Consider the following 22,500-nt stretch of genomic DNA (forward strand, 5'->3'; position numbering starts at 1 on the left):
CCACAGTGCCAAGGCGAAGAGCAACCGCAAAGCCCAGGTCCTGGAGGCGCCCTGCAGCGCCACCAGCCCGTCGCCACTGTCCTCCGAGGACGAGCAGTCGGGCGAGGACAACGCAGAGGAACCCGAAGGCAAGCAGGGGGAAGGGACATCGCAGGCGGAAGAAAATCCCGACGCCGGCCTGGACGGAGATCTCCCTGAGGCTATGGGCGTCTCGGAGGCGTGTGAGCGAGTTGAGAAATTGGACTTGCAGGAGGGCGAGCCGGAGACTGTAACGGAAAGGCTGTAAGGACGAGATTCGTAGACTTCTATGCAGTATTATGAGAGATTAATTGGTAGACCATTCTCTTCCATGATGTAATGAGATTATAATGTAGACCGGTGTGCTTTAATCAAGTTGGATGTCCCTCTGGAACAATGACAGTTTCCTGCATTTATTTTCAGCTTAGGATTTCAGTTATTTACCAGATTATTGAAAGAAAAAGTTTAATGCGGCATAGGTCATCCATTTTAAAGATATCACAGGAGTACTGTGTAAATTATCAATATAACATTATAACTTCAAGATGTAGAAGGTAGAGCCATCTCAGAATAACAAAATCAGAACATTCTAAAATACTAGTCTTAACATAATTAAAAAGTTGATTTGCATTACTAAGTGGTGCTGCTTGTGCCTCCAGTACGTTAGTAGGTATCTATTATTATTTAAGTGGGCGCTTTGGGACAAAACGTCCAGTGTATGTCTGAGTATCTCTCTCTCTCTCTCTCTTCTCTCTCTCTCTCTCTCTCTCTCTCTCTCCTCTCTATATATATATATATATATATTTATAATATAATAATAAAATATATAATATATATTATAATATAAAGATGTAAATATGTACACGTATGTATTTATAAATGAGAGCGAGATTGAGAGAGAGAGAGAGAGAGAGAAAAAGAGAGAAAGAGAATGAGAAAAAGAGAGAAAGAGAGCGTGAGAAAGAGAGAGAGAGAGAGTGAGAAAAAGAGAGAAAGAGAATGAGAAAAAGAAAGAGTGAGAAAAAGGAAAAGAAGTAAAAAAAAGGAGAGATGAGAAAAAGAGAAAAAAAATGAGAAAAGGAAGAGAAAAAAAGTGAAAAAAAAAAAGGGAAAAAAGAAAAAGAATGGGGAAAAAGAGAGAGAGAGGAAAAAAGAGAAAAAGGGGTGAGAAAAAGGAAAAAAGAGGAGAAAAAGGAGGGAAAATAAAGAGAGAGGAGAGAGAAAAAGAAAAATGGGAAAAGAGAAGAGAAGAGAGAGAGAGGAAGAGAGAGAGAGAGAGAGAGAAAGGAAGAGGAGAGAGAAAAGAGAGATGGAGAGAGAGGAAAGGAGAGAGAGGAGAAAAGGAAAGGGGAAGAGGGGGGGGGGGGAAGAGAAAGAAGGAGAGAGAGAGAGAAATGAAGAGGAGAGAGAGAGAAATGGAGAGAGAGGGGAAGAGGAAAAAGGAGAGAGAGAGAGAGAGAGAGAGAAAGAGAGAGAGAGAGAAATAGAGAGAGAAGGAGAGAAATAGAGAGAGAGAGAGAGAAATGGAGGGGAAGAGAAATGGAGGAGGAGAAAATGGAGAGGAGAGAGAGAAGAAAAGGAAAAAGAAAAAGAGAGAAAGAAGAGAGAAGAGAAAAGGAAAGAAGAGAGGAGAGAGGAAAGAGAGAAGAAAGAGAAAGAGAGAGAAATAAAGAGAGAGAGAGAGAAATAGAGAGAGAGAGAGAGAGAAATGGAGGGGAAGGAGAGAAGAAAAAAAGGGGGGGGGGGAAAAAAGGGAGAAAAAAATGGAGAGAAGAGAGAGAGAGAGAAAAGAGAGAGAGGAGAGAGAGGAGAGAAAGGGAGAGAGAGAGAGAGGGGAGAAAAAGGGGAGAGAAGAGAGAAAAGAAGAGAGAGAGAAAAAAGAAGAAAGAGAGAAAAAGAGAGAAAGGAGAGGAAAAGAGAGAGAAAAGAGGAGAGAAAAAGAAGAGAGAGAGGGAGGGAGGAAAGAAAAGAGAGAGAAAAGAGAAAGAGAAGAGAGAGAGAGAGAAGAAAGAGAAAGAGAGAGAGGAGAGAGAGAAAGGAGAGAGAGAGAGAGGAGGAGAGAGAGAGAGAAAAAAGGGAAGGGGAAAAAAGAAAAAAAGAGAGAAAAAGGGGAAAAAAGGAGAGAAAAAGAAAAAAAAAGAGGAAAAAGAGAGAAGAAAAAGAGAAGAAAGAGAAAAAAAGAGAAAGAAGAAAAGGAGAGAAAAGGAGAGAAAAAAGAGAGAGAAAGAAAGAAAAGGAGAGAAAAAAAGAGAGAGAGAAAAAAAAAAGGGGAAAAGGGGGGAAAAAGGAGAAAGAGAGAGAAAGAGAGAAAAAGGGAAAAAGAAAAAGAGAGAGAGAAAGGAAAAAAGAGAGAGAGAGAAAAGGGAGAGAGAGGAGAAAGAAAGGAGAGAGAGAGAGAGAGAGAAAGGGAGGAGAGAGACAGAGAAAGGAGAGAGATAAAGAGAAAGAAAAAGGGAGAAAAAAAAGAGAGAAAAAGAGAAAGGGGAGAGAGAAAAAGGGGGGGGAGAGAAAAAAGGGAAAGGGGGAGGGGAAAAAGGAGGGGAGAGAAAAATGGAGAAAGAAAGAAAAATGGAGAGAAGAGAGAGAGAAATGGAGAGAGAGAGGAGAAAAAAGGAGAGAGAGAGAGAGAGAAATGGAGAGAGAGAGAGAGAGAAAAATGGAGAGAGAGAGAGAGAGAGAAAAAATGGAGAAAAGAGAGAAAAAATGGAGAGGAGGAGAAAAATGGAGGAAGGAGAGAGAAATGGAGAGAGGAGAGAGAGAGAGAGAAAAAAGGAAAAAAAAAAGGGGGAGAGAGAGAAAGGAGAGAGAGAAAAAAGGAGAGAGAGAGAAGGGAAAAGAGAAAAAGGAGAGAGAGAAAAAGGAGGAGAGGAAAGGAAGAGAGAGAAAGGAGAGGAGAGAAAGGAGGAGAAAAAATAGAAAAGGAAAAAGGGAAGGAGAGAGAGGAGAGAAAAGAGAGGAGAGAGAGAAATGGAAAAGAGAGAGAGAGAGAAAAGGAGAGAGAGAGAAGAGGAAAAAAAAAAAAAAAAGGGGGGAAAGGAAAAAGAGAGAGAGGGAAAAGGAGGAGAGAGAGAGGGGGAAAAGAAAAAAGAAAAAAAAGGAGGGAAAAAGGAGAGAGAGAAAGAAAGGAAGGAGGAGAGAGGAGGAGAAAGGGGAGAGAGAAAAAGGGAGAGGAGAAGAGAGAGAGAAGAGAGAAAGGGGAGGGAAAAAAGAAAGAAAAAGAGAAAGAAAAAAGAGGAAAGAAAAAAAAGAGAAAGAAGGAGGGGAAAGGGAAGAAAGGAGAGAGAGAGGAGAGAGAGAGAGTGGAAGGAGGAGAGGAGGGGGGAGAGAGGAGAGAGAGAGGGAAAAGGAGAGAGAGCGAAAACAAAAAAGTAGTTGTGACATTGATTTTTTTTCCTTCTTTTTCAAGAAAATTTTTAACATTTCTGTCTTTTTGAATTATTGTTCACAAAATAATGACTCTTCAGTTTATAAAAGTATGCAAGTAAAAAAAGGAAAATTTAAATAGTTTTTAATGTAAAATTGTTTTTAGTTTTAAAGAAATCAAGTAATATTAGTTTGTAACTGCCAATTACAAAATATTTAATTAAGTCATTAAGGCAGTTTCATCCATTTCTTTTGATAAAAACTTGATATTAAAACAATTTACCGAGTCATAAGTTAAGTAGCCATAAATGCTAGGCCAAGGTGCAGAATTATTCTTAAAGTATGCATCTAATTCCTGGGATATTATTTATGCATAATAATTGTAGTATTATTCCTAATCATTTTCAGTGATTGGATAATGAATGGAGTTTTCAACAAGCATGCACCCCCCCCCCACATCCCACATTCCACAACTTCTTGCACATACACATTTTCATCCAAATTTTTACATCCAAACTTCTTGTACGCATTTTCTGCAACACCATTCTTACACACACCCCTTCTTACACACACACATTTTTACACACACACATTCTTACACACACACATTCTTCACAACACATTTAACACAAACTTTCTTCACCACACATTTTACAACACACATTTCTTAAAACCATTTACACACACACATTCTACAACCAACCAACACACACACCCCCACAAAACAACACACCACACACAACCCACACACACACACACACACAACACACAAACACAACACACAAAACCCACACCACCACCCCACACACACACACCAACAGATATATAAAAAAGGGCATTAACGTGATTTTTCAGTGTTTTTTTTGGGCATGCAAGGGTTTTTATGAAAATTATGTGCTAATGATAAACAGTATTGTGTACTGTAATACACTCATACAAAACATTTTGGTCTATATGCTGTTTTTCTTATGAAGAATTCATAAGACTACCATAAGAAGAGAAAAGGACATCGTTTGATTGAAAATTTTTCCCTTTAAAATTTATTAAAATTTTCCACAAGATAATACTGCTATAAGAAATAAATCTTTTGGTTAGCATTGCTCTTCTTTTTGTATTTTGTTATATGCTGGTAAATAGAAGAGTACCATTTATTATAAGGAATAAGCAGTGTTATCCTAAGTTAATGATTTTTATTTTTAGCTGAGAGGTTTTCATCTGAGGATATAGATTATAGGATAAGAGACTGAAGAAATCTAAATAATTAGTATCAGAATTTAGTCCTGATTGAAGATTTTTAGTTATAGTTAAAGTTATCATTTTGCTTTCTGATTTTTTTTTACTGAAGTATAATAGCAAGCCAAATATAAATCCAAGCTCAAGGGGAATATTCCTCCCTGTTGCGTGTGCATGTCTAAAATACACATGCACACCCACACTCACTCTCACATCCACACCCACATCCACACCCACACCCACAGTCACATTCACAGTCACAATCACCCTCACACTCACACTTACATTCATAGTCACACCCACTTCCACGACCACATGCACGCATGCACGCGCACGTACGTCTATATTAGATGATTACTATTTAACAAACAAAAATAGAATGATTTTTCTGTAAGCTAGTAAATATAAGTCTATTCTCATTTTATACAAATTATATTATTTTTTTTTAAACACTATATTCATGTTAGGATACTCTAAAAGGGATTCACATATAGAATTTGTACTTCATTATATTAGGAATGATATTTTTGTACCTTTTCCCCTGTCAGTATGTAGATAGACATTCTCACTCCCTTTAATATAAATAAACACACACACACACACACACACACACACACACACACACACACACACACACACACACACACACACACACACACACACACACACACACACACACACACACACACACACACACACACACACACACACACACACACACACACACACACACACACACACACACACACACACACACAAAGTATATGTAGTTATATATACACGAGTGTAGCTAGACATTTGGGGCCAAAGGGAGGGGGGCTAGGTCCATTGAGGGGCCTCCTATATTTATTAAGTTTGATGAAAAAGCTTTTGACAAAATAAAAACATTTATTACTTACCCAAACTTAAAACATTTAAAATTACAGAATTAACATAAATACCATACACTTCTTGCTCATTAAAGTTATCATGTAAAGCTACTAAAATAAATTGTACTTATAATAATTTATGCTGAATATGTATCTACTTTTTGGGGGCATGTCATTTGGGGGCTCCCTCCATTGGGAACACAGGGGAGGGGGTGAAGTATTACCTCCCCTCACTACCCACATGCTGCACATTTGTGTGTCTATACATATGTATTTATATATATATATATATATATATATATATATATATATATATATATATATATATATATATATATATATATATATATATATATATAAAAATAAATATCTGAGCCATTTTTCTTGCCATAGTTTTGACAGATGATACAATAATAAAGTACAGTAGAAAGGGGTGTTATCATATTTTTTCCGTAATTTTTTGTTAAATTTTCCAGTGAACAAAATACAGTCCTTTATTATATCATGAGAATCTCAAAAAGATGTAAAAGTAATTACATCAGTGCAAGTATTTATATACACCTTTTCTGTCTTTTCTTCTTTTTTTTTTGTATTTTCTGACCAGTATTTTCTTCCTAATAAAAGATAATCTATGCCAGAACTTCTGTAAATTTTACACAGTGATGTCTGCACTTATTTGCTTTTAGAAATATTACCCTAAAAAGTATATAAAAAAACTATATGCTGATAGGAATTGATTTTAAGTTTCAGAATGTATGAGTTGGGAACCTAATATTAAGGTAGGTTTTACTTAAGAGTATTTGAGATCAACAGGTATTCCCAGAAAAGTATTTAATGTTTATTATTTATTACTCTCATATATGTAGAAAAAGAATGTATGGAATTATTTGCATTTGCTGTTATATATACTTATATTTCAATAGTAAAACTTTTTAATGTATGAAAATACTGTAAAATTTAGGTTCAGTTAACACTATAATATGATATACATTGTCAGGGAAGTTAAAAGCACATTTAAGATATGATAATGTTTAGATTATAGTTTAATTGCACATTATCTTTTCTATGACTGAGGGTCTTCTTTATTTTATCAGCATTTCAGTATTTGTGAATTACATCATTATGAAAGAAGTTTTGAAAGAAAATATACTTGGAGCTTCCAGTATTTTTTTGTTTGGCAGTGGGGCTAAAAATAATAATGACAGAGGTATTACTAAAAAAGAGGTGCTTTGGTAACTCAAACTAGAATAAGGTTTCATATTTAATAATTCAGTGATGTGCAGAAGAGTATCCAGAATATATTGAAAAGAAAATCAAATACTTCTTTGGTGTGGATTCCTGCTTGTATGTTGAATGGTACTTATCATTATTGAGTTAATATAAGACTGCTTAAGTGAGTACTTCAGTGATGTAATTATGCTCTCAGTAGATTAGTATATTAATACTGTTTGTTTGTTTTTTCCTTAAAAAAAATCCTCACTATTACTGAATATATCACAAGTGGTAGTGAAAAGTCATCTGCTTAAAAAAAAAAAAAAAGTTTTTTCACAATTTAATTTTCCTTTTTTAACAAATATATATATTTACAACAGATCTTCTAACAACATTCTTTTCATGACTGTGTTGTAGTTTGGTAGAAAAAAAAAAACATAGCAATGATTACCTATTTACTCTTGATTTTTCACAAAATACAAATAATCTATCATTTTACAGTACTGAAGAAAAAAAAAATCTGTACAAAGTCAAGTAACTCACATATATCAGCATAACATAATTTGATATGATCTCTGTGACAAATGATATGACTTAATTCTTCAATGTCCACCTCATGCTACTGAAAGTGGATCCATCAAGATGATGTTTGAAGGGAAGGAGTCCCGCAACATGATTCCTTTATCTTGGTGTTCATCTAATTCCTCAATGAAGCCAAACCAGTATATCACTAACCCAGGACCAAACCTATGGAGAGAAAAATAAGTTATAAGTAGATCGTTCACCCAATGCTGCCAGGAAACTGTCATGTTCACTGTAGTATTGTTTTGTGAAATGTCTTTACATAATGATGGCTCTTCATGTGCTTTGCCAACAAATTGTCAATTTGCAGACCTTGTGACCTCACCAAATTTCACCTTTCTTTGATTTTTTTTTTAAACTGAGATATTTAAGGATTCAGATCTTCCTAAAATACAACTCAACAAGCAAGGGAGTCAATTTAACATCCAAAAGAATCATGAATCCTACAATTAACCCCTTAGGTATACCATGTTAAAGAACATGTCAGCCTTTCAAATTAAAAGATGATGATAAAGATTTTCGGTCATTATACACTCCCAAATCTGAAGTATGCATAAAAGCTTAACTTCATAAAATTCTTTGCCACGAACAATTAAATCCTGGGTTAACTCAAATATGATGGGCATGGCATGTACGTACATGACATGCCCACTATCAGTTTACTTTATTAATTGTTTTTACACATGGATGGCTACACTAGTACTAAGTCACCAATAAGCCAATTATGAGTACTGTTTACCCTTTTCCTTGATTTGTAAAAATATTTTACATTATCATATACTACTAATACTAATTTCTACATTATTATAGTAATAACAATGTCTATAATAAAAATAACGTCATCGATATTCATAGCATTAGTAAAAAAAATTGTATTTCCTGCCAATTCAAGGGAAGATGAAGTCAGATAAGGTCACAAGGGTTACTAACTGACTCATTTGTGGTTAAGCACTAGCAGAACCATCTATGTGCAGACTTTTCACACACACACACACACACACACACACACACACACACACACACACACACACACACACACACACACACACACACACACACACACACACACACACACACACACACACACACACACACACACACACACACACACACACACAAAAAATGAGCACAACATTTTCCCGGCGGTTTTGAGTTAAGATACCAAAGGATTTAAAGGAGCAGGAGAGAAGAAGAAGAAGAAGAAAGAAAAGAAAGAAAAGAAAAGAAAAAAAAGAGAAGCAAAAAGGAAAGGAAAGAGAGAGAAACAATAAATAAATTACATACTAACCTGTTCCAATAACTCCAAAATTGGTCCTTGAGATATGTCCGATGGTTCTCCTCATCACCAAATGATGCCTTGCTCTCAATCCAGTTGATTACTTGGCCATCAACAGCTGTTCAAGATTTAATCAATGTAGTCTACTAATCTTACTATGGCTCCTTATAACTAGTCTTCTCAGATGATGCAATAACTTGTTCAGTGACTATAGTTTCCTAGATTTTTCACACTTGTTTTTCCCAACTATATCTCTTTACATTTACAAATGTATGAACTCTATAAGCAAGAAGAATTCAACTAAAAGTCCATTTACATGGGATCATCAAGATTAAAAACACAAAAAACATTTCAACACACTCTTCACAAACTTTAATTACACAATTCAAAACTTGTCAAAATATACCTACCAATAGGTATATCTAACTTGATATCTGGAGTCTTATCGTAACCCTTCAACCGCAGTTCATCTTCATTGTGGTAGCTTATATTCAACTTCTCCAGGTTTCGTCTCAGTAAAAACTCATATTCATGACCGATGGAACTGAAAATTAATGTGTTAATTACCATCAATGCATGAATTATCATACTAAACAAATTCAAATATGAATGAAGTACTGTACAATCATGTTTACATATCTTTAATGTTCCAAATGAACTTCCTGATATAATCATAATCATAAAGTACTGTAATGAGCAACACTATAATCAGACTGTATGAATGTTAAATAAATTGGGTTAATAAAAGATTCTGATCTTTTCTTCAAATACCTACTGTTTTATACTGTCAGCAAATGGTCCGTAAACCTCATCCTCAAGAAGGCACTAGAAAGTAAAGGACAATTTTGTTAAATTCTACTTTGGACAAATAAGTATCATGTGAAAGAATATTTTGTATTATAAATTATAACTTACTGCTTTTGTGATCCATAAATATTTGAAAAACAATGTTTTGGAAAGCTTAAAGTGAATGACATTGATTTTTTGTAACCCCATCAACAATACCTGCCATGCCCACTGTAATATAAGCTTATCCATTGTATTTTCATATAGTTGGCTCTACAAGTGTTAGTCACCAAGAAGTCAGTTACTAGTCCAACAAATATGACTTGTTTACCCTTTTCCTTGATTTTTGGAAGGTTACATTTGTATTATATTATTGTCTTTAACCGCTACAATTTGGATGAAGTGACCATCACACCATGAAAAAATTTGGCTCAAAGGGCAGGTGATGTGAACATGCTGTCATAGAAAAATCTGGCTGCTGGCTGAGTGACATAAACCTGCCATTGTGAGAATTTCAGCTGAAGGCCAGAGTGAGAGGAAAGATTCGCCACAAATGCATAAAGCTCTTGGGAAGGTGATTAGACTCATTTGGCAATTTTGCATTATTCCTCATTGATAAACGAGTATGGAATGTAATGTTCAAGTGTCATGACTGGAAGAGTAGTGGTTCCATAGAAGACACCATTTCCATGCTCAGCATCCTATCCCTGGCAGCCGTGACTGGTAGCACGGGTTGTAATATAGAAAATTGAATATTCCGAAATTTTTTTAAAATGAGATGGTATACTGAGCAATATCAACTAAATAATACAATCCATAACTACTTTAAAATTTTATTACACAATTGAACTTTGCAAGATTATTACCATATTTTCAGGAACTGTAATTAGTTCACTTATGAGAAAAGACCAACTGAACATATATAACATAGAGAATAGATGCTAATAGGAAAAATCATTATACATTCAGAGGTTATGAACAAAAAGAGAGAAGCTTCAGTAACACCATTTCAACAAAAACAGACTGACCTGACCAAGCACAGATCAAAATATTCCACACTGATTGGTACTTCAGTATATTATGAAAAGTCATAAATCAATTCTTACCATATACACCTCATAGCTTAAATCTCGGTCCATGATTTGTGTCGTGTCTCGCAGAAGCCGATTTACATGGGTCTTGCTTACTGGGAATGAAAAAAAAATAGTATAAATAAATATGAACAAATAAAAAATGCACCCAAGCAAAATCTTTTATTTAGTTATTTTATATTTGCATATCAATTGTTACAATATATACTATACACACAAGAGTGGTACTATCAGTAAGGGGAGGATGAGAGTGAAAAAAAATAAAGTGAGAGTGAACGTGACTAAGAAAAATGCTTGTGTGGAATAATGTGAATAGATGAAAATGAACTTGAAAATGAAAATGAGATTGGAAATGAAAGTAAGAATAAGACTGAGTATATCTTTAACCATTTTAACCAAATTATATAATTTTATATGTAAATTTCTAAAGCCTATATAACATAAAGAAGTCACATAATATCAAGAAATCTTTATAATTTTTTATTATAAACTATAGCCATGCTTGAAATTTTTTCACCCAAACTACAAGTTTGCTCACAAATTTTCAAGGAATCAATTAAAGGGTCTGATACCCTGCATGCTTTAGGTATCCTGAACCGGGAGAGGCCAAAACTGGGTAGCCAGAGCTGGAATAGGCCGAATACGGCATAACCACAATAAGAGTGCGTGTGTGAGTGAGGAAGTGGGAGAGTGAGAGAGAGAGCGAGAGCACACGTGCATGAGTGCAAGCATGAGCAATGAAGCTGAGGGGAAATGGACATAGACTATATGGTGTAAAAGGCATTGAATGACAAAGGAAATAATAGTGAGAATAACAGGAACAACAAATAATAAAAAACAGCTGTAAAAGGTGAAGTGGAATAAAGGAATGGGAGAAAGTCACATAAAATGGGTCAACAGCCTGACCAGCTGCCTCCCACGGTGACCTTGACCAGACAAAATAACTGCAGTGGCTAAACTACATATTCAAACCAAGGAGAAGTGTAAGAAGTTCTAAATTTAAAAATGATCTAAACATACTGCAATAAAGCAGACTGCATGTCAAAAGTGTGGTAGTTAAAAGTGAAAATTTATACTTAAAAAGTAGTAAAAATGTCATAAGCTCAGTTGATGACTGTATAGTAAGAAAATTTAAAGACAAGAGAAAGTCATCAAGTAAATCCTCAGTAAGACTGCTTCTGACTATGAGTCATGATACAGACCACCTGACTCAACTAAAGTTTTCTTTAGTGAAACATTAAATTTCACTATGTCCAAGGTATTACAAATAATTCTCCCTTCATTAACTGGAATGCAAAGAAAATCAAATAAGGAGTAAATGCAACCACAGATGAGAATGAATAAGCACAGTTGCTTCTAGATTTTGAGGAGGACCTCTCCCCTCACCAAATTATCAAAATTCAAACAAGAGAGAATAACTCCTTGACCTTGTTTTTGTTTGTATGAGAGAGGCAGTAAACATTCATCATACTGTACAGTTTAAAACAGACCACATCACTGAAAAAATAGATAAGTTCAAGAAAACATAGATAACATAGGAAAACCAAGTAGCAGAGGTAGGTAACAGTCTTAACCCATTGCCGACGGGTGGCATGTACGCACATGCCATGGCATGGCGGGACCATCTGCCGGGGGCATGTACGCACATGCCATAGAGTATGTATGGACATGCCATGATTTTTTTTTGTTACAATCACGGCAAAAGATTATTTTTTTGCCACTGAAAGTGTGATTAAGTCGGTTTTAACACTTTCTCATTTTTACCATGCAACAAACAAAAAAAATGCAACAAACCGACGATTTCAACTCCATGATGCCACACACTGCTTATTTTATTCGGACTATAGACTGAATGATGATCAACTATGGAGTCTATATAACAACAAAAATACCCTTCAGTCTCGATTTATCAGGAAGTTTGGCAAGTAGAGACTGTAAAAAATAATGAAAACTGAAAATACAACATATCTTCGTAGTATTACTAAGAAACAGCATGGGATGCTGGTATTTGGCATGAGTGGTCGCGCATGCTAAGGCGACGATATAAGCCCCCGGCAGCGAAGCCCCGGCCTCTATGAATGCTACCCGTCAGTTATGGGTTAATTAAACCACTGAAGTTCAACAACCAAACAGAAACAAACTCAATACTGAATATTTGAAAGGGTGGAAAGAAAAAAATGTCCACTTTCTTAACCAAGAAAACAAGATAAACTCTGAACAGAATGACTTTAGAAAGGGGAGATAATGTCCATCTCAATTCTTGAACCATTGCGAACACATACTAAGAGACCTAAATGAGAATAAAGAAGTCAACGTAATATACACAAACTTTGCAAAAGTCAGTGTATATTTCATAAGGTCATCCACAGAACTCTACTCCATAAGATTAAGGACTTGGAATCAAATGAAAAGTAAGAATATGGATACAAGATTCCCTAACATACAGGCAGCACAGCACCTGGATACAGTAGTTTAACCCATTTCCAACGGGTGGCATGTACGCACATGCCATGGTATGGCAGGACCATCTGCCAGGGGCATGTACGCACATGCCATGGTGTATCCATGATCATGCCATGAGTTTTTTTTTGTTACAATCACGGCAAAAGATTATTTTTCTGCCATGAAAGTGTGATTAAGTCGGTTTTAACACTTTCTAATTTTTACCATGCAACAACAACAACAACAATAACAACAACAACAACAACAACAACAACAACAACAACAACAACAACAACAACAACAACAAAAACAAAAACGATTTGACTCCGTGATTCCACACACTGCTTATTTTATTTGGACTATAGACCGAATAATGATCAACTATGGAGTCTATATAACAACAAAAGTATCCTTCAGTCTTGATTTATCAGGAAGTATGGCAAGTAGAGACTTTAGAAAATAATGAAAACTGAAAATACAACATATCTTCGTAGTATTACGAAGAAACGGCATGGGATGCTGGTATTTGGCATGAGTGGTCGCACATGATCAGGCGACGATATAAGCCCCAGCAGCGAGGCCTGGGCCTCTATGAATACTACCCGTCAGAAATGGGTTAATAGACTTTTTACAGACAGTAACTTTTTACAAACTAATATACATACTCTGGAAACTGTTTGTACAGAGCCTTTGGATTACTACTAATGGCCATTATGGGAAACAATACTGATTTCAAGATTGGAATATTAGTGCCAAAGTATGGAATCCAAGTTTCATAGAGGTAATATTACTAAAACAGTCTCAAAGATTTTTTCACCCAAACATTAGACATCATGGCAGGTCTTAGTTATTAGGGAAGACTAAAAGAACTCCAGCTTTTCTCTTCACAAAGACTGAGAGAAAGATACTATATATACTAAATTTGCCATCAAATTCACAGAGTTAAAAAAAGTATTAGAAACACAACTCAGAGCTCTGTGGAAGTGTTTATAAGAGAATTAGACAACTGGTTGACTTCAGTACCAGACAACCACCAAAGTGGTAATGAAATGGTTAATAGTTACAAGAGATAAATGTGCTAGACATCAAACGTCATATGGCACTATGGTAAAGTATGGAGAAAAGGGTAAAATGGAGAGTATGTGTCTGAAGAAGGATGAGTAACACTGTATGAGGAAATTGCAAAAGAGCTATTATGAAACAATCAAAGGGTGATATGGTAAGAAACAATAGTTGTAAAAGTAGGAGGAGAATCCAGAGAATGAAATAAGGGAACGGGAAAGTGGTGAAGTATCGGGAAGAATGTCAGTAGGGGAGAGGTCCGGAGAAGGACATTGTTGAGGCATAAAGAAGTCACATGAGCATCTAAGTGGGGGTGGTAAGGGTAATGAGATGAGGGAATGGTGATGAACATGGTGGAAGAGAGGATGGGGTGTTTTTTGGGTGAGTGGAAGGAAGAGGGGTAGGGGAACTTGAGGAGGAGGGGGATGGATATCGGCAAATACTTTAGAGCAAATAGGAATAGAGGGATTAGAGGGTGGATAAGGGAGTGAATTATTCTCTTGAGTCATGTTTATGAACTTTTGGATGTCTTCAAGAGTTTCTGGAGGGGAGTTGGGTGGGGAGGTCTGAGAAACAAAGGTTTTCTTATGTTGAGGAGAAGAGGGAATAGATGTCAGAGGAGCAGAGGAAGAGGTGGGTGTGGAGAGGATGTGGTAAAGATGGAGTGGAATGTTTAGATTGTCTGGTGAGACGGGTAGAGTGAGAAGGAGGAGGGGTAGGCATGGGGGAAGTGGTAGAGGCTGGAGTATCTGGATTTAGACTGGAGAAGGAATTTGACTGGGGGAGAGAGGGAGTAGAAGATAGGGTGATTTGGAGTAAAGGGAAGAGATAATGGGGAAGAAGCTGAGATTTCCAGAGAATATGGGAGGGGAGCAGAACAAAGTAGTTTTGGAATAGTTGAAAGAGGAAAACCTTATCAGCGCTCTTTTTGTTTGGCCTAACATAGAGTTACCAAAACACCAACATTTCTGATACTGACGGGGAATGGGTCGATATGGTCACACAGGGCAGGACTCCACCATTATAAACTTCATGGGGAAGGTCATGTCTACAGAAGCTAATCTCGGTGGACTTACATTGGTCTCTGGGAGGTATAGTGTAGCACTGGACTGCCACTGCATCACAGGTGATGAGGTATGCAAGCATGTCATTTTCACAGTCATACCAGTCCTTGATGTAAACAGGACAATCAGTTGGCAAGACGGAAACATTTCCCGTGCAAGTATTAAGGGAGGAGTGAGGTTGGGTAGGAATAGGTTTGCCAGTGAGGTCAGTCAGGGTAGGTAGTGAATGAGCTTGGGGATTCAGATGTAACTGTGACAAGGTGTGAACGATCAGAACAACTGTGAAAGGAGACTCTGCCTACCTGTTTTTGAAGACATTGTTGGAAGAGAAGGGTATTGTCAGAGTTTGGGGCTGTAGGGGGAATCACAAAGAACTGGTCTTAGCTGGGCCAAAAAGGGTACTCAAAAGGTTTGTAGAGGTGGAAGCAGTAGAAGGACAAGGGCAGGAAGAAGATGGGGTGGATGGAAAGGTAGTGCTGTTGGGAGAAGGACAATATAGAGCACAATAAGGATAAAGAGTAGTAATAAGGGGAGGTGGGGGCAGACAATGAAGAAGACTGCACATTAGAAGATGGAGTGGAGGATGCTGGAAGAGAGGAAGGGGTGTATTCTGAAGGTTGAGTAATGACCTGGGTGGATGATTTGGAATGGATAGGGTTGATTGCAGACATTGAGGAGGGGGTATTAGTATCAGTCAGAACCACGGTCAAAGGAGAGGCAGGGGTCAGAAAACTAATGAAATCAAATTTAAACAGGCTAATTAATGAAGGGGGAAACCTTAATCTTCATTATTGGCCCCAGTGAGCCTGAAATAAAGGCAAGAGAAAATGGTCTACCCCTTAGGGTCACCATGAGGGGTAAGAGCTAGACAATTAACCAAGGAATACTGTGCCCATGGCTCCTGGAGGCCATTCATGACTGACACAAAGCCAGCCTTTCATCCTTTCAGCACGGCCCTCACACCTTAGGAAATGGACAGAAGAAGGGGATGATGATGAAGAGAAAGAAAGGAATGGGTGAGAAAAGACCATGTAAAATTAGTTGAGGTGAGGTTTGAGGTCCAAAGTAGACCCCTACATAGGACCTCAAACCTCAATGTAGGGGATCACCCGATCCCCTACATTAGGCCTCAGTCTCCATCTCCTAAGCCTCCATCCCCCCATGACAACAACAAGCAAGGGATTGCGGGGAAGTGAAGTGAAAGAACAAGAGCTTAATCAAATTGTGTCCTTCACCAAGTTCAGTTCTTAGAAGAAGGGCAGACCCCTGGGATGGCCCTAACATGAGCCATTAATGGAGCCTTTGCTTAAACCTATATTGAAAATTGCTATTAGGAAAATTGCCTTTGCAGTCCTTGGTCCCCAAAACATTGGAAACCACTGAAATACTAGTCCTCAAATCCTAACCTTAAAGTAAAGCCATAATGAACAATTCATCATTTTGCAAAGAATATGTGTATTTTATCAAACTACTACTATAATTAGTACTACTACTCCTACTACTACTATTACTACTACTACTACTAGTAATAATAATAATAATAATAATAATAATAATAATAATAATAATAATAATAATAATAATAATAATAATAATAATAATGTTAATTAGAATGTTGATGATGATAATAATAGTAATGATAATGATAATAGTAATGATAATGATAATGACAGTAACAATCAGCAGTTCTAACAGTCCCCTTCTCCAACAGACATTACTCTACAATATACATGTATATCACCTGATGTATATCAGCACATATTAACATTAAACGTACTTGTCATATGAGGCATGGCAGCACACAAATACTGCTCCAGAATCATCTTGCTTAGCATAGCAGGCGAAAAGTCCAATTCTCTCGCCATCCTTATCAAGATTCCAGGGGGTTCATTGCACTCCACATTTGCCAAGAAGCTAAAATGAAAAGGAATAAATATAGCTATCACTTTAATAATTGATGTTAATTCAAGCATTTGCTTAAAAATGGATTTACTCCTGGCAAGTCCACAATAGACCGTATACTAGCGCTTCGAGTAATTGTGGAACGCCGTCGTGAGTTTGGTCGTGGGTTGCTTGCAGCCTACATCGACCTCAAGAAGGCGTTTGACTCGGTGCATCGGGAATCGCTATGGGAGATCCTGAGGCTCAGGGGAATTCCGACACAGATTATTGGCCTGATAGCAAGCCTCTATACTGGTACTGAAAGTGCTGTAAAGTGTGGTGGGGGTATGTCGAACTTCTTCCCTGTTAATTCAGGGGTGAGGCAAGGCTGTGTCCTTGCACCCACACTTTTCAACACTTGTATGGACTGGATAATGGGCAGAGCTACTAGCCAAAGTCAGTGCGGAGCAACACTAGGCAATATTAAGGTCTCGGACCTTGACTTTGCCGACGATGTTGCCATCCTATCTGAGTCCTTGGAGTCACTTGTGGCGGCTCTTGATGCATTTAGCAATGAGGCGAAGCCCCTAGGCCTAGAGGTCTCCTGGACCAAGACCAAGATTCAGGACTTTGGGGGCCTGTTAGGGGAACCCGTTCAGTCAATCCATGCTTGCGGCGAGGACGTTGAAGTCACAGAAAGTTTTACATACCTTGGTAGCGTAGTCCATATCTCTGGGTTGTCAGACCAGGAAGTCAGTAGACGGATTGGTCTGGCAACAGGAGCCATGAACTCGATCAACAAGAGCGTTTGGAGATGTCGGTACCTATGCAGAAGGACCAAGCTGCGTGTCTTCAGGGCCTTGATACTTCCAGTTTTGCTCTATGGAAGTGAAACCTGGACGCTATCCAGTGCCTTGGAGTCTCGCCTTGATGCCTTTTGTAACAAGTCCCTTCGCCGGATCATGGGGTACAGTTGGCAGGACCACGTGTCCAACCGGCGGTTACACCGTGAGACTGGCATGGGACCTGTTACTTGCATAATCTGGGATCGCCAACTCAGGCTATATGGCCACCAAGCTCGCCTCCCTATGGACGACCCTGCCCACCAGGTTGTCTCTCTGCGAGACAACCCTGGGTGGAGGAGACCTGTGGGACGTCCTAGGAGATCATGGCTTGGGCAGCTCGACGAGACCTGTCGTGAGGAACTAGAGATGGGCCGTGTGCCTGCCTGGAGACTCGCCTCGAGGGATCCTCGTGGCTGGAAGCGAAGGGTGGATGCGGCCATGCGCCCCCGTCGGCGTTAGCCCCTTGATGATGATGATGATGATATATATATATATATATATATTTTATATGTATATATATATATATATATATGCATATATATATATGTATATATATATATATGTATATATATATATATATATATATATATATATATATACATATGTATATATATATACATATGTATATATATATATGTATATATATATATATGTATATATATATATATATATATATGTATGTATATATGTATGTATATGGGGCCGCGGTGGCCGAATGGTTAGAGCGTCGGACTCAAGACTGTCACGACGGCAATCTGAGTTCGAGGGTTCGAGTCACCGACCGCCGCGTTGTACCCTTGGGCAAGGAACTTCACCTTGATTGCCTACCTAGCCACTGGGTGGCCAAGCCAGCCCAAGTCAAGTGCTGGTCCCAAGCCCGGATAAGTAGAGAGAATGATTACCTAAAAGGTACCACCGGCACTCTCCGTGGAAAGCGGGACACAGGATCCTAAGCCACGTACACTAAGAGCATAACATGAAAACTACAATTAAAGTATCATGCGTGACCACGGGGAACATGAACCTACCGTTAAAAGAAGAAGAAGAAATGTATGTATGTATATATACATATGTATATATAATATATATATATATATATATATATATATATATATATATATATATATATATATATATATATATATGTATATATATATATATATTTATATATATTCATTTATATATATTCATTTATATATATTCATTTATATATATTCATTTATATATATTCATTTATATATATTCATTTATATATATTCATTTATATATATTCATTTATATACACACACAGACAGACACACACACACATACACTTAAATTCAATAACATACATACATTAAAAACAAGAAAACATAATTACCTCTGATATAAGTGGTTTGCATTTTCTGGAGCATTTATCTTGTGGAATGATTTTTTCACCTTTTTCTGCATCTCTTGGCAATATATACTGCCTAATGTCTGCTGGTTTATGCTGTAAAAAAAATACAATTATCTAACAACTGTCAAAGATAAATTCACTCAGAATAAAGACATATGGGTAAAAAATATATATATTTTAAGCAAATTAGTTTTTTTTATGTGTCATATTGACTTGTAAAATGTGATATCAATAACAAAATAAGTGCAACTGAATAAGGCAATGAGATGTCATAGATGAAAAAATGGCATTTTGTATTTATCCTTATCCTATATACATTTATTTCACTCAAAAGGACTATCAAAAAAAAAAAAAAAAAAATCTCAAGTTTAAATGTCTTTTTCGAATGACACACAAATACATTTTACAATCTCAAGATGAATCAAAACTAATGTTTCTAATATATCTTAACCCCACATTGCCAGGAAAATGTTGTGTTCACTGTAGTATTGTTTTGTGAAATGTCTCTGCACTTAAATGGCATCACAAAAGCTTAGTCACAAAACAGTCAATTTGTTATCTGATTTCAATTTCCCTTTGAGTTTGCACGAAAAACAAATGCTATCAATATCAATGCTGTTATTATAATTATAGACATTATAATTATTATAATGTTATTGATATTACCAACAGTATATAAAATACAAGAAAATTTTCAGAAATTCAGGGAACAGGGTATACAGGTGAGACAAGTAGTACTTGAGTCTGGCTCACTGGTGACTTAGTCCTTGTGGAGCCATCTATGTGTAAAAACAATTAATAGTATAAACTCACAGTGGACATTTAACCTCTCGGAGCCATGTAATGTGACCCAAATATCATGAAATTTTTTTTCTGAAAGGGAAATGATGAAAATATGACATCATGAAAAAATTTGACTAATGGCTGGGGTGACAGATATATGCAATCATTTACCTGAAGGCTGGAGTGAAGAGAATGACTTGCCATGAGTGCATAAATTTTTTGGAGGGTGATTAGGAAGGGGATCTGCATTGTTTCCACCAGTAAACAAATTTGGAATATACCATCCATGAACCATGACTAGAGGATGAACACTGTTTCCATGCTCGCTGTGACTGGCAGTGCTGGGTGTATTTCAGCAAGTTGAATATTACAGAAATATAAAAAAATGACACAAATAACAAATGTTGCTTAATGTTATCATTTCTGCACAGTTAGAGACTACCTCGAGAACTGATATGGAGACCTTGGGGGGAAAAGAAAAAAAAAAAAAAAAAAAAAAAAAAAAAAAAGAACCAAACACTTATGCATAAAAACAGATCATAACACTGTAAAGCAGAGGCAAGGATACTCCATACGAGTGTTCATGTGGGCCGGGCCTACAAGCTACACACCCAGGAGAGTTCACTCAAGTATGTCTAATGCCTGGATTTTGGGCCACATGCAGTCAGTAAGGTACCCAGATTAATTAGCTTTCTAATGACTTTTTACTAGCTAATATACTTACTCTGGAAACTGCTTGTACAAAGCCTTCGGATTACTAGCATTGCGATTTCTCTGCATAGCCTTCACAATCTCTGCATGTTGCTTCTGCTTCATCATTTTGATAACTATTTCTTGATAATCTGAAATATGCAATTTTTTGGTTAATTTTCATATAACAGTACAAACCTATTCCCTGCCTAAAAATAAAACTAACAAGTCCAAAACCCTATAACAAGAAAGAAGAAGAAACTAACAGAGATAGATATCATGTACTATTCATCACACCCATCCTGCACAATTTTGTAATTGCCAGGTTATGAATGTCAAAACTAGCAATCAACACACTGAGTAATGAACTTGGAAATGGCAGGAGCTGCACCACTCATGGAACATTACAAACTAGTCTTAGCAATTCTGAAACTGTTTATAAACTTCAGAAATTTTCTAAGATAGTCACAAAATGGATTACAACAATTATGGTAACAATGGATTACTCTAACTTCTACTATCCAAATATATTGAAATTATGCTGTGGAACCCCACAAACCCCCACCTTCTTGGCTCTGATAGCGGGGAAGAGCACAAAGGGTACCAGGGAACTGGGGGGACAAAATATGATTAGCATACACAAAATCAGTCATTGTATTGTCAAATGTAGGGAGCTGTGCCCCCTGCAACCCCCCCTCCTGGAGGGCTGCCAACCCTCCGGCCCCCCACCCAGGAAAACAAAGAATCCTCCACGTATACACAGCAGGAGAGAGACCTTCTGACAAAATCAGTATCAGGTGCTCCCGCATGTCGATCGTGTGCTCTACCCTGCCATGAATATGTGGAGGATTCTTTGTTTTCTTGGGCTGGGGTTAGGGAGTGGCAGCAATCCAGGAGAGGGGAAATGCAGCCTTGGGTATGGGAAAATACTGAGTACTTCTGTGTGCTTCAAAGAATATGCTGGAATGGAATGGTTTTGTAGCACTACTGTGACACTCAAATGTAAACATTCACCCATACAAGCATTCTGTGTAAATATTTTCCAGCAGCTAGGCTTATGAGTCATGCACTCTTGTTTTTTCATATTTAACATTCTTTGCTTAGCTGAATATGTAGTCAAATACAGTCAAGAAGTATTCCCTAGGTTTCAATTAATCTTAAAAGTTCATATTGCAGAATACATCCTGAAAAATATGCCTTAGCATTCTACATTAACTGTGTTTGTATACAATGAAGTGTTATCTGCTAGGCGAATCACCTCTTGTGACCGTAGTTGTGCACCACACAAAAAATACGGTATCGCACTACAGGCCATTCCGTTGAAATTGTGCACTTCGTAGGGCTACAAAGTGCCCAAACAGAAGGCAGGGTAGGTGGCACAACCCCCTAAATCATACAATACAGTGACTGATTCTCTATATGTTTTCATATTTCGCCCCACAGTTTCCCTGGTGCCTTTCACTCCCTCTCTTGCTGCCGTAGCCAAGAAGCCAAGAGCCAAGCGAGCGAGAGGAATCCATCGACACCAAAATCGTCGCGATCGGATGTGCAACGCTATTCCTGAAAATTACCCAAACTACATATCTAAATTCTAAAGTATCATACATTAGCAGTTGACAGACGAGCTAATTTTTATCCTAAGTAGAGAGCAAATGCTCAGACTTTGTTTACCATTCATAACAAAAAAATTGTAATTTATAACAAATAACTTCCACACGGTTTTCCAAAATTCAAAATCAAGATGAAGCGGTAACAATTAACTCTTTCTAATGCCTCATACCTGCTTTGAAAACACATAAACACCACCAGAAAAGCTGGCAAAATGTTTAATAAAATATTACGCCCAAGATTAACAATGCCATCATCATCAACAAGTGCAATTCGCCAATTTCTCTCGTCAGCTGATCATCCCGGTGTTTGTAAAC

The 22,500-nt window shown here is 37.2% G+C and overlaps 2 protein-coding genes across 3 annotated transcripts in view; one reads left to right on the top strand and one right to left on the bottom strand.

The window, feature by feature from the left end:
• LOC119597504 overlaps window positions 1-796 on the top strand; it is a 5,035-nt gene extending 4,239 nt beyond the window's left edge. Inside the window, exon 2 of the mRNA XM_037947082.1 lies at window positions 1-796. This exon is cut by the window's left edge and continues 38 nt beyond it. Coding sequence (XP_037803010.1) covers window positions 1-286 — 286 coding nt within the window. The 3' untranslated portion in view covers window positions 287-796.
• Window positions 797-6,568: 5,772 nt separating this feature from the next.
• Window positions 6,569-22,500, bottom strand: part of LOC119597673 (CDAN1-interacting nuclease 1-like) — a 15,942-nt gene continuing 10 nt past the window's right edge. The window contains exons 1-9 of one of the 2 annotated variants that reach the window (XM_037947272.1): window positions 22,356-22,500; window positions 20,610-20,727; window positions 19,085-19,195; window positions 16,776-16,912; window positions 10,446-10,525; window positions 9,329-9,378; window positions 8,964-9,097; window positions 8,566-8,671; window positions 6,569-7,442 (exon numbers count right to left, since the gene is read on the bottom strand). The exon at window positions 22,356-22,500 is cut by the window's right edge and continues 10 nt beyond it. In XM_037947272.1, coding sequence (XP_037803200.1) covers window positions 7,310-7,442; window positions 8,566-8,671; window positions 8,964-9,097; window positions 9,329-9,378; window positions 10,446-10,525; window positions 16,776-16,912; window positions 19,085-19,195; window positions 20,610-20,704 — 846 coding nt within the window. In that variant the 5' untranslated portion in view covers window positions 20,705-20,727; window positions 22,356-22,500 and the 3' untranslated portion in view covers window positions 6,569-7,309. Of the gene's footprint in view, window positions 7,443-8,565; window positions 8,672-8,963; window positions 9,098-9,328; window positions 9,379-10,445; window positions 10,526-16,775; window positions 16,913-19,084; window positions 19,196-20,609; window positions 20,728-21,140; window positions 21,244-22,355 lie in introns of those variants that run through there. The other variant, XM_037947271.1, reaches the window with a different exon arrangement.

Source organism: Penaeus monodon, chromosome 39, assembly GCF_015228065.2.
Source record: "Penaeus monodon isolate SGIC_2016 chromosome 39, NSTDA_Pmon_1, whole genome shotgun sequence".
NCBI classification, from domain to species: Eukaryota; Metazoa; Arthropoda; class Malacostraca; order Decapoda; family Penaeidae; genus Penaeus; species Penaeus monodon.